Here is a 16,989-nt window from a genome sequence, read left to right as displayed (position 1 = left end):
GACAAATGCACAGTTTCACTTGTGCTAATATTACTGCAAATATCTCAGAACCTCACCTGATTTATGCAACTTTAATCAAATGATAATTGCTTCTAAAATACAGCAAATCACTGGGTAGAGCGAGGAGATCCCAAATGTACTTAAAAAAAAAGGGCAACAAACAAAATAGGCAACTTAAAAAATGTGTTTTTGATGGGCATAGGTGATATTTATATTTTTTCCTGGTTTAACTTTATCAACTATACATCACAAATGAATTTTGTTTGTTTGTTTTTTTAAGTATAAAAAATAACCCGACAAAATAAAATATAAAAATATAAGATATATTGAGATTTCTAACTCTGTAACCTGTGACCTCAAGCATACATCCAGTCTTCTATTGAGCCTTTGCAAACTGTAGTCTAAGTTTCCTGTTTGTATCTGACTAGTGACACCAGGTGTGGTCTTATGCTGCTCTGGCCCATCTACTCCAAGGCTCGATGCGTTGTGTGTTCAGAGATGCTCTTTTGTGCATCGTGGCTGTGACAAGCGGGTGAGTGTATATGTTTGAGCAATGAGAACAAAGTGGTCCTTCACACCTGCTGGCCTCAATAATCAGAACGTGTCGAGTACAGCGGCTTGGACAGCCGTGGTGCAGCAGCTGGTGCGGTGTTTGCACTCAGAAGTTATATGAAGTTTTATCAGTGAACAACAACCCTGCAGTTCATGTTGTGTCTTGATGGGCTTTTTATGTGGGTTGATTCATTCTTTTGAAAACACAGCAATATAAACAAAGATGTGAAAATAACTACACAACTCACTATGAAAGGTTTTAAAAAGCAATCTTCATATAATGATAGTAATAATATTTAGTGAATACTGTATTTTGTAAATGTGGTCTTTAAGGAACACGTCACACTCCAGTGGTTGAATTGTGAATGGTCTCATCACCAAATCATATGTAAAAACTGTATCACATAACTGATCGTTGACTGAATATCTCTGCAGGGACATTCATTACACAAACAGGCTACACAAATGTGAACTTTAAAAACACACTGAGACTGCACAAAAGCGCTCACATGTGTTTCAGCAGCAGTAATTTATGGCACCTGTTTCAATGACAGCAGATTTCTGTGTTGTGGAGACAAAAACTGTAAAGAACCAAAACGAACACACAAAAGGAAAGAGACCACCTCATTTATCCAAGACGTGTTTTACAGTTTATTTCAATTCATTTTAAACTTCCGTTATATTTTTTTGCTTTTTGTAGTTGTTCTCAAACCAGGAAGCACTTTGTCGTAAAAGGAGAGAATAAAATGAACAATACTTCACCATATCCTTGCAGCCAATAAACATTTTATTAACAACATGATCACAAATACTCGGGTGTATTTAATTATTTTTATTATTTTCTCTTTTTTTAGTGTTTATTTTTTTGGATTTCATAAGATTGCAATATCCAAAATTTGTGTTTACTCCAACATCGGTTTCAGTTCAAGGTCTGTTTTTTATGTTTTGTCTTGTTTTTTTTTCTGCCATGGTTCCACACATAACTGTGAAAAGGATAAAAAATCTTTAAAAAATATTTTATATCAGGTGAAGAGAAAAAAGAGAGGATGATCTTGCAAATGCATCTAAAAAAAAAACAAAGAAAACAACAAAATGAAAACAACCGATATAAAATTTAAAACACTGACATAAAGTGATGTGCAATATTATATCCACATTATCATTACTATCATATTCTCATTATTATTTCCTCGTTATTACCATTGCCCCTACTACCCTACTACTATTACTCATTACTGACATCACGCTGACAATCATAAGAATGATAGTAATAATAATGAAAGTGACAGTAATGACGATTTAAAAAACAAATCTGTGAAAAAGTAAAGCAATTAAAATCATAGCATCAAATATCCTTTGGACCAAAGACAGAGGGGAGAACTGGGCAAACAAACAGACAAAGAAATGAGAGCAACTGGTGCGAGAGTGCGCCCCATTCACGTATTCCTCTCAGAAACAAACAAATCAAATGTTACACAGACACGTCTGAGGTGTTACAGCAACGTTTGCACCAGTGCTTCAACACCGCAGCTGAACGGGATGAGTAGATGTCACAGTTTGGGCCTCCCTTCCTGACTCCGCCTCCTCCTCCTCTTCTTCTTTAGGGCCCCAGCAGCTGCTGCAGGAGCAATGGTTTGAAAAAAAGGTGGCTCACGTCTGGGAGGGGGGGGGGGTCGCTCTGAAAGATTATGTTGTGCTAACTCGACTGAGTTCATGTCTAATGGCTGTAAGGAGAGAGAAAAAAGTGTGTCATATTTGAGAGCTCAACATCATCAGTGTGGTTTATTTTTGCTTCCTGACAAAACTGATGTATACTGTCAGACACATGCAGTGCTACTGTGAGCAATAACCTGCACAAAAATAGCAAAACTGATACAATTCAAAACTCATATGTGCATTAATTTCATTTCTACCTTTTTAAATTAGTTTTTTAATTTGTTAAGCTTAAAATATTAGTACAGGTTACATTTCACAACATATCTTCACCTCTGGATACCTTTACACACCTTTGAGTAAATCTGATCATTTTCTACTCATCCTGTGTTGTTGCTCTTGCACAGCTACACTACAGACTTTAACACTTTAACATTGCAAAACAAAGTAAAACACATAAAAAGTTACTTAGTGATTTTACTTACATCAATATATATTTTGAATGTAATTATTCTGTGGGATATTTCACCATTGTTATTATTGTGAATACTTTGGCCTATTTGTGTACTGAATGCCATATGTAGTGGATTTTTAGATAGTTAAACTAATAGAAGAAGCTGCTCTCAGCTGCTCTTTTATTCCTAAAAACACAGAAGCCAGTGTTTATTCAATTATCATTATTATGTTGTATTTTTGCTAGTTTTTATTACAATGCTTTATATGATATACAATGATATGGTACTTGTATAGAATTGTTTTTGATATGTTTATTAATGTATTTATTGATAATCTGCTTATTAGTTTTAGTCTTAATTTTGTTTGTAATTCATGAGAAAAATGAAGAAGTTAATTAAGAAGTTGCAGAATAGATTCTGCTATACAGACACAAGAAGTTTTTTTTCTTTTTTGTTTACCACGGACACATCAAAGCTGTGGAAAAAAATTGACACAAAGTCTCCTGATACTAAAACTATTTTATTTTTCCTCTGTATCTTATTTTATTTTGTAAGTACAGTAGTAGTTCATAAGTAGTTTTGTAAGTACAGAATACGATTTCAGCTAATTTTTTTCCACTTAACTAAAATTAATTTTCTTTGCTTCCAGTTTAATTTTTCACTTAATCTTAGTATACTATAATAATCTTATAACCAACATACCTTCAATCTGTCATGCATATGTGTTCTTACATTGTACTTAGAAAACCTTTTAGTTAATCAACACTGTTATTTTGTTCTGAGACTTTTATTATAACATTCTCTAGATATTATTTAATAAACGTGCTGATGTCACTAAATGTCAGATGTTAAATATTATGCATGTAGGCTATTTAAGAGTTGAACAATGTGCAATTTAGCAATGTATATCCTCTTGGTGAGCAATGGTAAACTTACCGGGATAATATTAAACAGATTAGCACATAACGACAACAAAAATAGTACTAATAGTTATTATTATTATTATAATGTCTTAAAGGGATTCATCTTTTTCTTGTGCAAGAAACAAATTCAAATATTCAAGATACTGCTTTTGTAGAGTTTGATGTTTTAAATCCATTTGTACTTTTCTGTGAATCTAGTGCAACCTAGTGGTTACACATGTGTATAACTATCAAACTCCCACAATTCCGCTGGATAGGCTTCCTTTTAAATATTCATTAACATGAATTAGGAGAGAGAAAATGATCCTCCTCAGGTTTTCAAGAGAAGATTAAACCAACCTACCATCGATGATTTCGTCCTTCACTTTGTGCAATTCACGAAACACCTCTTCCAATATTTCCTGTTGAAGCACAAACGGGTAACTCGTAAAACATCAGCAATTGATTGCTTTACCGTGGAAACGAGCTTATACTTTTAACAAAATAGCAAAACATTTTGCTGGGTAATGCTTTCTTTACCTGTTTCATTCTATCGAGGTCTAACGAGTCTGTGTCGCCACCACTCCCCGCAGGTCGTGCTCTGCGTAACACAAAATAATTCTCTGTCACACTAGTTGTTACTGTATTGCTTCACAGTGACAAGCAGTGGGGATTCCCTTTCTCACCTCGAAGCCATTGCCCTGTCTGCAGAGTTTGCTCGGTCCCAGGGCTTCTTTGCTCCGTCTAGACGACAAAGGAAAAAGATCAGATAAAAAAACGAGAGAGAAAAAAAGTCCTACATGCATTTCTGGATTTATCATTGCTCGGAAATCCCATTTGATATCAGGATTTTTAAAAACTTGTAATAGTTTTACTATCATGAGAAACGGTGATACCACACCTAAATAAAACCAAAATAGCTCCGTGACAATAAAGTGATGTTAAACATGCTGTAATGATTTGTTAGTATCATGTCGATATCAGCACCGTGTTCAGCACCTTCAGTTCTGAAGGCAAAAGGAGATCAAACCCAGTACTGGTGTAACTAATGAAGTGGTGAGTGTCTATTTAAAAACAAAACAAAACAAAAAAAACCTTAATTCCAAACTTCTGTACATGTTAAAAGTTATTTTTTCTTTCTCTTAGAAATATTTGTGGATCTGCTTCTAATATTTTTACTTTTCCGTCCCACACCTTTTTCATGTGTTTCAAACGTGGTTTGTAACTGTGTTTAGTTTTCTCACCCGTTGAGTTCTGTCCACTCCGAGTGCTGGGCGACGGAGAATTTGGGTCATCCTAGAGAAGCACAATGAAATCGGTAAGCATCACTCACAATACCACAAATGCTATTATCCTCGTTAGCGAGCCAGCAGTTTGATGCAGAATATTCTGCAAATATCAGTCTCACCTGTGTGAAACCAGACTTCTTTAATCTGATTTCCTTGTGATTAATGATTAGCACTGAGCTTTTATCATCATTTCTCGATGTTTTCATCACAACATAAATGATAACAATGATCATTATCACCCTTATATAATCAGCATCAACATTATCCTGATCCCTGCCTAAACCGTTAACCTAATTATCACCGTAAATCACAGAGCGAGCAGTGCTCAGCTTCATGAATTGCAAACCATCTCCGTTTCGCACGCACTTACATTTTGGCTGTCCTCGGGCTTCTCTGAAGCTGCTTTCCTTCTGGAGGAAAGAAGAAGCCTCAAGTGAGAAAAAGGAATTTCATTGAAATTCCAGAATGAACTAAACAAAAAACTAAAGATTTCAGTGACCAGTTGTATCTGTGACCAGTTGTATATAATATAGCTATAGATACAGTTGTATCTAATATAGCAACAGTATGTGAGTGAAAAAGACCTTCGGCCTGTATTGATCTGACCTTCGTGCCAACAGAGCATTCATCTCCTCCATCAGTCCTCCACTCCCCCCACTTGTTCGGTTAGCTTCATTTTTGGCACCTGAAGAGCTGTCATCAGGCTGAAGAAAGTAGAGGAAAAAAAACGACAATTGTGCGTTACTCCCTGCTATGTGCAAATCATGAACATTTTAAAGTATGTCAGTCAAATCTGAAGGAGATAATCCAGCTATATCCCGCATGGTTTACAGAAATTTCATCCAAACATCATAAAGTGTTGCCTCACTCTTTGAACACGGCGTAGTTTGGCTCCAGCAATCATAGCCGCAAGACCTGTCGGCGCAGAGGGCTCATCCCCGTGGCTTCCTCCACCTAAGGGCAGTGGAGGAGGGAGAGGAGGTTGCGGCGCCCCTGCTGACGGTGGCGGCGGGCCTGGCGGTGGTGGAGGAGGAGGTGGGCCGCCCATGATCACCGGTGGAGGTACTACTGGTGGGGCAACGGAGAGCACAGCAGGATGGCCTTGGAAAGGAGAACCTAGAGGAAAAGTGCAGCGAGTGATTGAAACTCGGTCGCTTTGTGCAATATTTATCCGCACTTACACCTGTGTGGGTTCAGATGCACTTAGGCGAAGACGCAGACCATTTTTAAATTGAATGAAAGAACTATTTTTACCAGCTGAACTTTAGCTGACCTGTGCACTTCGTGTGAGTACCTGAGTTGGAGGACCGTCGCTCCCGCTCCATGTGCGCCTGCATCTGCTGCTGCTGTTGCTCCATCATTTGCCTGCAGAGACAGGAAGGATCACAGCTGCTCACTTAATATCAAAAATGTTAAATCTTGTCCTAAAATCTGACAATTTACCCACCTACAGAAAAAGTTCAGAAAACCATCGCACAGTAATAGACAGAGAAATGTCCACTTGCCTCAAAGATGCGCTAGGATCGCCATTAGGTTTTGATTTCAAATGTTCCATCTGCTTGATCCAATATTTATCAGATATTAAAGCTCCACACGTGTAACTTCTTTTGGGATATTTCTTCTTAAGCCATAATCATCGTTTGTGTCAGGTAGTTTCTGTCACAGCCCCTGGGTTTGGAGTTTGGTATTCTTCTATAACATTTAGATTATGGGATGGGTTCTACTATAGTTTCTTTTTTAAAAATTTATTTATAGTTTAGTTTCATGTTTGTTTCATTATCATTCCAGGATTTTGAGTTCCTATTAAGTTTTTAATTCTCATCTACATAATACGCGTTTTCTTGTTGGTTTCTATATGATGATGTTTAGTTTTTAAGGATACTTGGTGTTTAGCTATTGTTAAACTGGAAAGGTAGTTTCTGTTAGTGTTTAGAGTTTGTTGCTTATATCTGATTCCCTGTATTTTGGTTTATTTCTCCCACCACCCCCAGTATTGCTGTGTGTGTGTATGAGTTAGTTAGTGGCTCAGTATTTAGTTAGTTTCTTCCTGGTTTACTTTGTTAGTTTGTGTCTCTTTTACTTCTCATGTGTAATTACCTTGATTGGTTCCAGCCGTGTCTCATTAACCTGATGTGTCCGCTTCCTATGATTACATAATGTGTGTATAAATAGTCCTTCCCTGCCATTGAGTCTTTGTCAGTGTCTGTCTGTTTTCATTTGGTAACTCTGGGCGTAGGAAACTCACTTTACAGTGCGTGGTCCAGGTGAGCTCTTTGGAATCACATCGGAAATGAGGCAACACAACACAAAAAATAGTGTAATTATTTGAAACATGTTTTTCTTTGGAGTTTTAACTAAAAGTCACTACCTTAATTGCTGTTGTTTAGTATAAAGTCTAATGAGACCACTGTACAAACTGCACTCAAGCTCTAGCAGATGGTGAGTTTTTCTCGCATGCTGTCACCGTGAGTCAGAGGTTTGAAATCACATCCCAACATGGTAACACTTAACAAAGATGGACACAAAAACCTGCTTGGTTACTAAAAAAATTGACTCAGAAATGCCTGATTTCACAAATAATCCCCCAATAACTTAATTGCTCTGCACTTTCCAGAGGAACAAATGAATTACTACTAAGCATTCACTTTACTTGAGGTAATAGCGAGGTAATGAGGAACCACTGAGATCTGCTTAATAAGACACATGAATGGCTTTGTATTAGTTATTAATTAACGACTCATAAAGAAAGTGAAGAGCTATATTATATTGACAGATAATTACTAAATAATTATTACCCAATGAGCCAGAATTATCTTCCAGCTGGGTCTTTAATAAATAATCATCTACTGTACAGCCCTTGATTAGGGCTAATTATCAAGGTGCTGATGAATGCCTCCTGAACTATCAGATCATTCCTGATTTGTTCTTCACCTGCTCTTTAGTAAGTAAACAAGTTTTTGTGTCTTATATCATACAGTGTGCCCATCTCCTGCTCCTCATTCATCCAAGCCAACATCACTTTTCTCCTCGATCTTTATCCCTCCTATCTCATTACATCTCTGTCGTTGATTTGAGGAGATATGCGATGTGACATCTGAGGCAGCAACCTGTCTGATGTGACAGCAGCGTGCGCACAGCAGGAGCAGAGGTGCTTAGTAAACAGCGGTTCTCTGAAATTAATTTGCTTCCGCTGACCAGCACGCAAACGCACGCAATCTCCCCTCACAATTGCAGACATAATCCTTTGTGGCAGAGGAACAGTTCATCCGACATGGGGATCAGACAGAGCCATAATTCCCTTCATATTTGTTCTCTTAAGTACTGGCATTCGGCATTTAGATGAACCAGCAGGCGGAGCTGAAATAAGTTTAAAAACAGCAACAAAGACCTCGTTGTGTCTGAGTCCGTCTCTGAAGTGGAGAGAGGAACAGCAGGCGCAGTGGAAGAAATGCAAGCCACAGTGTAAACCGTGGAAATGGCCTTAAGGGTCATTTTGAATACTGCTTATCCACTACTTTGTATATTTTAATCTGCCACTATGATTTAGAAAACTGGGACTACTTGTGTTTTAGCCATTACTGTAAAACTTTCAGTCTTTATCATTGTGACCCACTGGAAGGTAGGAGGGATACAGAGGACAGTAAGAGGAGGGGAGGGATGAGTTTTGCTTTAGTTCACAAGAGACTGTGATCCTTCACTAAAAATCTTCTTCTCATGGATGACAAGATACTAATTTTCTCCCACTTTTTTGGCACCACAGTTCATTCACATAATTTTTCTGATTGCAAAAGCTGCCAGACAAGGTGGGCTTAAAAATAAACAAATAAACAAATAAATAATCTGCTAACAGGGGTTCATGTTACATTGAGTGCCTTGCAAAGAAGGAGAAAACGTCTTTTTTAAATCATACCTTGCTCTCTGAGCTTCTATCTCATCTGAAGTCGGTCCATTCTGGACTTGGCGCTGGAGAGCTGGACCTAAAGATGCAAATGAAAACAGAAAGAAAGAAAAAGACACAGATAGAGTGAAGTTGACCTTAATGTTTCATTATCAGCACTATTATGTCAGTTAAAATTAGTGCCAGTCAAGATAATTAACTATAAAATCACAAGGAACGTAACAGCGGCTGATCATTATGTTGTCTCATTTCCATAATAAGTAATGTGCAGTGAAAAGCATGATAATCCCCGACTTCATGTAAATGAGCTTAAACTCATTCATGCACTTTTACTGTTGAAGGGGAGCAGAAGATGTCCTGCTGTAACGCTGTCCTTCTGTTTACTCCTGCGCTCTTTTAGAGACAAGTCATTTGATTCGTAATGCTGCAGTGAGGCGACATCTGAGAGCCGCCTTCTCTTAAATTTTTAAATTCACAGAAATGTCAATATGAGCACAAACGCATGCAAGCGCACAAACAAATGTCAGCCAGAGCCCCACGAGTACTTCTGGGGTGAAATACAACTTGCCGATGGGTTTATGCATCACCAAAACTAAAAACAGAGCGGCTGAGCGAGGTCTGGAGAGTGTCTGAGCTGCTCTTTCTAAACAGATGAACCTAATTGAGAACAGAGGAAATTCTGTCAGCTGTGGTTACAAACTCAGTAAAAACAAACTATTGTGGCATCTCCTTTGGTGGATGAGGCTCAAAATCAAATATACTGTATGCGAGAGTCATTATTGTCTGAGCTACAAGGCTTTTGGTATCTAATCCTTTTACTACCATAAGTGAGATCTGCAGATAGAGCCCGAAAGGAAATGCAATTAATTGAACACATGATAAGACTTCAACTTGGGGTTTACAATTAAATCAGATGTCAATGTCAAGGATGTTCTCATGACTTAATTCCTCTGGATTAAGGAAGTAAGTAAGGAGGAATCTTGTGGTGTTTTTTTTGGTTACTTTTTGGTTGATTTATGATCACTTCCCTTTAAACCTAATCAAGAGTTGTAAAAGTGTTTGAAATAGGCATAAAACTCTATAGACCATGTTCCCTTTTGTCTACGTAAAGATGTCCCTTACATAACAGTTTTATGGCTCTACATAGTCAGCCTGTTTTCAGGGTCACTGCTCACTGACGATTCTCTCCACTGCTCACATCTCTAATGGAATAGACTCTGGCTGATGGTGCTAATGGCTGCTATTGATCAAGTAACAGAAACCAAAAATACAATGATGGCAAAAGCCCTGAGTCATGCCTGCTATCAGACACCCGTCCTACACACATGCATGGTGTTTGATCTTAGATCCTAATGTTATATTTTTAGAATCCAGGTTTTGTCCAGAACATATTTAGACCCAACAAAATTTAATTTACTAATAAATGCCCGTGCATGCTTGGCCTGTTTGTGGTGTTGCATGTGAAATTAAAATGCATTTTTATCATGTGTCATATAAACAAACAATGTAAACAATTTTAGCCCAATGCTAAGTGGCTGATGGGCAACCTGACAGCATCATAATATATTATTATGATGATGAAACCTGAAGTTTTAAAGCTATAAGTGAGATGTTACTGTAATGATATAAAAATCATATGGTGCTTCTATAAGGTGTTACAGGTTCATAAATGCTAAAAACAGGTTATTTTAACCGACTGCTATGTAGTTGCTAGGCAACATGAAGACATCACAATATCTGATGTAGATAAGAACCTTCACGGAAGGAGCTGGCAGACAACCAAACCAACACACAGACAGAGCTTTTTGTGTATTATAGTGACCTGCTGAACTCCTTTCCCTTTCTCTAAAGGAGAGGCCAGCTGGCCTTCAGATACAGTTCATTTCCGTGATCTCGTTCTTTTGGTCACTACCCAGAGTTCATGAGCATAGGTAAGGGAAGGGACATAGATCAATATGTAAATCGAGAGCTTTGGACCGGTACAGCATTGAATTGAACTGAACTGAACCTCAAACCAGCAGTTTTTGGTTGACAAATTAATGACTTAAGCAACAAAACTGATGTTGACTGCTGGTTAGACTCCAGCAAGAGACCCAAATCCGCTTTGGGTTTGCTTCAGGAAGGCGTACAACTCCGCCAAATCAAACACGAGGACCTACCTCGTAGCTCCAGCTATGCTGTGGGGACCTTTTGTAAAAAGCAAGCAGCTGAAAGGAACTTCTTCATAAATTGGTGTATTACAGTACACGTGCACAATAACGTGCACAATTTAACATCTTTTTGTTTTAACCTATGTGTCACGGCGGGGTGCGGCGGTGTATTTTGCAAAGGACCCCAGAGCAGATAGGAGACGGAACTCAAACCAAAAGTGAGCTTTTAACGCCAAGGTAAAAACAGAAACGACTATTAAACTGATAACAGGATATGACAACTATGAAACTGTGACAAAACTGTGAATCCTACGACGAGACTGTGGTGTGGCATAATAGATGACCTGACAACAAGTGAACAGAAACACACAGACTAAATACACACAAGGGGTAATCAGGGGGAGTGGAAACACATGAGGAAACAGCTGGCACAAATGAACCTAATGACGTCACAGGGACAGCGAACCTAAACACAATGACAAAGACGCACCAAACTCTTTCAAAATAAAGCAGGAAACACTGAGAACATACAATAATCCAAGAATAAAACTAAAATACATAAAACACTGGGTCGCAGGCCCTGTGCCATGACACTATCACTGCAAAAGTAAAATGTTGATTTCAGAATGTATTGAAGAGAAAAACGACCCCGTCGACTGATAGAGGATAGAGGACTCAAAAGAGATGTTTAGTTGGATTTATTTCTACTAGATGAGTGAATAACAGAGCCTGCCAAGTTCAATTCAATTCAATTTTATTTATATAGCAGCAAATCACAATAACAGTTGCCTTAATATGCTTTATATTGTAACGCAAAGACCCTACATACAGAAAAAAACCCAATAATCAGACAACACCCTATGAGCAAGCACTTGGTGACAGTGGGAAGGAAAACCCCCTTTTAACAGGAAGAAACCTCCAGCAGAACCAGGTTTAGGGAGGGGTTATTAACACAAAAGCTATTCTACATGTTTGTAAAAGGCCACTCACTACAACAGAGTATTGCACTGCTTTAACTGGTTTAAATATTCCAATATATGTTCCATTTGAGTTTGTTTACCTTATTCAGCTAATGATTCCTGACTGACTCTGCCATTTACTGGATTATAATAACACAATAAAAGCCATTAACACACAAAAACTACACACACAAACTCAAAATCAGAATTGTCATGCAGATGTTTGCACACACAGAGTTTTTTTTACCTACACGACATGCTGAAGAAGAGAAACCGGCTGCAGCAAACACAGAGGCACTGACAGACCCACTCCCTCCTAACCATCTCTTGCCTTCAGCTCCTCTTCCTCTCCCTCCTCCTTTTCTTCTCCATTCATCATCTCCCTCACTATCTCTCTCTCTCTCTCACACCTCACCTGCCTGCCTCTCCCTCCTCCTCCCATCCTACCTCACCAACAGTATCATCTGTCATCTTCTTGAAACTAACACCAGGAGCGGCAGCAGCACAGCGAGAATATCCGCTTAATGTTTCAAAAGGTCGACTTTGTCTCTAGGCTACACAGCCTAATGCTGCTTAGCCACGCAAATATTACAGCGAGATGATCCACGTGCACTCCAGGTTTACATCAAGGCTCAAACATGTGGGGGGCGGGGATAAAAAGTTACTAAGTAACAAAAGTGTTTTTTTGTCACATAAGTAACAAAAGCTTATTCTTTAGTTGGTGTTTGGGTGTCATGTGACAAGATAGCAAATGGCCGGTGCTCTAATAAGCTCCAGAACAACAACAGTGTCAGTCCCCTCTGTAAGCAGTTGCGTCCCCACATGCCACCAGAACATCGTCAGCACTTCCCAGCATTGATTTGCTAAGTCTCCGAAGGTCTAGTGGATGAGTGCAAAACCATCCTCCAGTGATTCCCTTTAATCAATAGTTGATCAATCAATAGTTTCATATCGTACAAGGATTTCTCTGGTGGGCCTGAGAGGTCAGTGACCCCCAAAGTTTAGAGTGTTAATGCAGGTGTTCAGTTGGGTGGCTGGATGCTGACCACAGCATATGACTTGCATCCTTTTCTGTATGTCTTCCTGTAATAGACGACTCCTATTTATAGGGAGTCGAGAGTTTAAATATTCCCTTTATCTTGTCACCTGTCAGGTCTTACATGTAGGTCTTAAAAATGTCTTATTTTGGCTAATACTATTTTATGAAATGTTAAACAATCATATTTTTGTTTTATTCCATTAATGACTTATCTTACTTCCAAAATATGAGTTCATTTGGCACTTTTGGTTATCACTTTTACACAGTGATCACTTTTTACAAGTGACAGGTTATATCTTTCTGTAAAACCCAGAGAAAATAGGCCTGGAAAGCAATAAGAATAAACAGTTTCATATGTTCCTTTTTGATCCCCTCCTAAGTTTTATATCCTACATCATGTAATATTTCCTCTCTAGCTCAAAGTGAAAGCAATTTTAAGGACAAAAGGTCAGGTTTTGACTTCCTTACCACTAGAGGGTGTTAGGCACAAGCAAGGAACACCCATGTTCTGGTTTCAGCTTTACAAAGTGTGAATGTGTCTTATGTAATCAGCTGGAGAGCATGGATATGCAAAAATCAGGTCCTGTGCCATGCTGAGAAATAAAAATAGGAAACAACATACCGGCATAAACTAATTTCCTAATTCTCACCCTTGATCACGCACTTGTGCGTAAATATAAAAGTTGATCTGTGCGTGTTATGATACGACCTTTGTGAGCGCTGTATCATGGCAAGCTGGTAGCACTGAGATGCTATCAGTCTCTCTATCTGTCAGATGTGCGCATCCTTCCCCAGCGTGTTTGTGCACTTGTGTTTGGCTGCTGTCACTCGAGCCTCTTTGTTCCCCATCCCATGTTATTAGGCAGATGAAAAGATCTGCTCTCTAGAACGGGGCCCGAGGGAGATCTTCTCAATGACTCACTCTAATTAAGAGGCTGGAGGGGACTGCAGGGGGAAGCACGCCGCCGCTGCTGCTGCTGCTGCTGGAGTAATAACTGGCAAGCTGTGACAGTCACTCTGCCTCTCAGTCGCTCCTCAGTTTACATTTGTCTGTCTCTCTTCTTACACACATATACACAGAACTCTGGAGGATTGAGGTTGCCTGTCTTGTATGTATACTCGCTGCTGAAGTCTTTAAATAGAACCTTTTGCAGATGTTTTGGCTTACAGCATGAAAAACACAGATGGAACCAATAACACTGACGACAGCTCTGTTTCCACTGATGTGTCCCAGCAAGCCCCGGTGGGGATCACAATGAAATGCAGCTTATATTAATTAAATAATTACATTTGTGTCTGTCTGCATGTCAGAAAGCTCTATCTTTGATCTATAATAGATTAAAGAATTAATCTTATTGCTAAGCCCCCAGTGAAGTGATGTCATGACAGATTAATGTGATGATGTCAGAGTCTCTATTGCCCCTTGAAAGACAGTGAGAAAGTTTTCAGTGTGACAAATATTTTATCAATCCTCCAAGTGACTAATTTAGGCTCAGCCCTGAAGACTCTGCATCCAAATGAACAGAGTCAACCTTCTGTGATATCCAGACAACTTCAAGTATGGCTACTATTTTTAGATCACTTTCCGCAGGAAACCTTTCCTGCTTCTTCTGTAATTTCACCATGAGTCTCAGACCTGCACATCTTTTATTTCAGCTTGACTGAACTGTCCGTTGCTGAGTCTACGGTTGTTAGGTCTGTGCTATATCGCATCCTCTGCAATGATACAGGTGGAAATTTCTATGTGAAATAAAAATATACTGCAATATCCGAAGTGCCGAAGTGTATCTGAGAGCTCGGATGACAATTTATTACATAAAAGGGAGCTACTTCAACAACTTCCAATGAATCGCAGTGCTCTGCAAAATATTTCAGGAAAATCTGTTAAAGATGGAAATGGAAAGAGTGTTTCAGCACATGAGGCAAAAACACCCTGAATGCAAGAAGGGTACAAAGGAGGAGATAATAGGAACAGCTGATGATATGTGACCATGTGAATACAGGGTCAGTATTGCCAATACCGATACTAATACTTTCAACCTATAAAGGCAGCTTATATAAGAGGAAAGCAGCTTCTCGTTTAATGACCACTAAATCAGTGTGACTTTTAATTTCAAAAATAATTAGCTAACACAACAAAACACGCCTTTGAACTTTTAATGTATTTTGAAACTGGGTTTGTAGGAGACCTGGAATCACTTCGGGCGAGTTTCTGTTGTTTAGATGTGCTTTAGGCAATAAATAAAAGTGAATACAAAAAGGGGCATGTTTGAGGTATACTTTTTAATTTCATGAAAAAACTGTTTATTTAACACAGTTGAGTGGGCTACATACTGAACTTAGAGGATAGATACAAAGTATCAATCCTACGATGCTGGTATCGATCTGATACCAGCATTAGTATCGATACTATCGATATTTGGATTGATCCGTCCACCTCTAGTGGGACCCAAATGTAAGCAAATGATCCCATCAAGCAAAGCTGAAGGCCTTACTAGCTGAACTCCAAACAACAGGAGGAGCAAACAATGGGTGGAATACGTGATAGAAAAGCAAGGCGTGGCAGTAAAGACCACACTTCAATGCTTTTCAGCATACTTCTTTCTTTATTCTCAGTTGCTTGTTTCTTACGGTTCCCGGCTGCAGCTTTTCAGTTCGCAGCCACATGTAATGGAAAAACATTCATTCAGGACCCATTTCACTCTTATATGCAGGGGAGGCATGACGAGCTGATGCACCTCAGGTGTGTCAGCCTCCACCTCAGCCACGCCACAAACCACGCCTGCCAAACAAGGCTTTAAGCAGCTGATTAAAAAGCCCAACCCAATCATACAGGCTCCTGAAGGTTAACAAGTTTAACTTTAGTTATTATTATTGTTAAAGTGTTAAGCAGTCATTTTACACTTTTACTTTGAAATTTCAAGGTTAAACACAACCTAGGCTACTTTTGTGTTCACATTTCAATAGATTCACACTTAAAATAAGGAAATGTGCAGCAACTTAGTGAAAAAGTTGCTCTTTTTAAAATTACTACAAACATCAATAAAGCATTCAGTATTTCTTTTCCTTTATCTTCTGAAATGTCACACATTTTCTTGAAATATTGTGATATGACTTTACCACTATATCGCCCACTCTTATGGGCTATGATCCAGCAGCTTTCAGCAGTTAAGCAGCCCACTGTTCAGAGCTACACTCTGAATTTTGCTTGACACTATCGAGTAATAAAATGAAATAAGAAGACATCCTTCATTTCTCAAGTGTGTGTGCATGTGTGCGTCTTGTACTGTGGGAAAACGCACCTCCATCCTGAGCACTGAGGACATTGAGGGCAAAGAGCATAGCATTGGAGAAGGTGGTGGCCTCCTCCTTGCTGGCGAAGTTGAGGCCATAGACCTGCCTGGCGTCCCTCCACTGGTGGAAGGTTGGTGTGGCCTGGTTGTACTTGAGACCCTTCACTATTGAGTAGTTGATGACCACCTTTTAAGGACGAGAGGAGAATGCAGGAAAGGCAGTCATCAGTTAGGAAAAAACTGGAAAGTATTTCGCTTTTATCGGAGAGTTTTTATTTTTCAAGGTTATTTCTCTTTTTTTTTTTATCTGAAAAATGATTTAAATCCACAGATGGCAGCGCGCCCATAGACATACAACACGGTCATAACTTGCATTGTTTGGAAGGATTTGTGGATTCTGAGTGAGCTGTGTTTTGCGCCACTATAAAGATAAAACATTTTTGTGTCTGAGAGCAGCACAGCTTGTAATAGTCATTGTGTTTCTCATTTTTATGTTGCTTACATCACGAGCTGTAACTTAGAAGAAACACAGCTGTGAAAAAATGCTGTCGTTTATATCTTGTTTTTCCACAGCTACCCACTGACATCTACTTAACTCTTTGAGCTCTGGGCAATTCTTTGGAGTTTAATTCCAAAATTCACAGTAACATCTGAAGAGAAGACATCTGTATCGTGTTCTCTTTAATACTTAGTCCCTGCTGTGTGATTTTATATCCAACTGAGTGAGTTTATTCGATTAAGTTTTATTTCTATAGCGCCAAATCACAACGACAACTGCCTGAAGGCACTTTATATTGTA

General features: G+C 38.8%; 1 protein-coding gene across 5 annotated transcripts in view; it reads right to left on the bottom strand.

Annotated features, from left to right (window-relative positions):
* Positions 1-1,179: 1,179 nt before the first annotated feature.
* Positions 1,180-16,989, bottom strand: part of evlb (Enah/Vasp-like b) — a 50,153-nt gene continuing 34,343 nt past the window's right edge. For 2 of the 5 annotated variants that reach the window (XM_084952923.1, XM_084952922.1), the window contains exons 3-13: positions 16,200-16,377; positions 8,762-8,828; positions 6,146-6,216; positions 5,720-5,967; positions 5,458-5,555; positions 5,222-5,261; positions 4,807-4,858; positions 4,249-4,306; positions 4,103-4,163; positions 3,927-3,984; positions 2,160-2,276 (exon numbers count right to left, since the gene is read on the bottom strand). In XM_084952923.1, coding sequence (XP_084809049.1) covers positions 2,239-2,276; positions 3,927-3,984; positions 4,103-4,163; positions 4,249-4,306; positions 4,807-4,858; positions 5,222-5,261; positions 5,458-5,555; positions 5,720-5,967; positions 6,146-6,216; positions 8,762-8,828; positions 16,200-16,377 — 969 coding nt within the window. In that variant the 3' untranslated portion in view covers positions 2,160-2,238. Of the gene's footprint in view, positions 2,277-3,926; positions 3,985-4,102; positions 4,164-4,248; positions 4,307-4,806; positions 4,859-5,221; positions 5,262-5,457; positions 5,556-5,719; positions 5,968-6,145; positions 6,217-8,761; positions 8,829-16,199; positions 16,378-16,989 lie in introns of all 5 variants that reach the window. The other 3 variants (XM_084952924.1, XM_084952920.1, XM_084952919.1) reach the window with 3 other exon arrangements.

Source organism: Perissodus microlepis, chromosome 15 (genome assembly GCF_051167445.1).
Source record: "Perissodus microlepis isolate ML-2025 ecotype Zambia chromosome 15, ASM5116744v1, whole genome shotgun sequence".
Lineage (NCBI taxonomy): Eukaryota > Metazoa > Chordata > Actinopteri > Cichliformes > Cichlidae > Perissodus > Perissodus microlepis.
The sequence above is the reverse complement of the archived record's forward strand: the minus strand, read 5'-3'. Positions and strand labels throughout refer to the sequence as shown.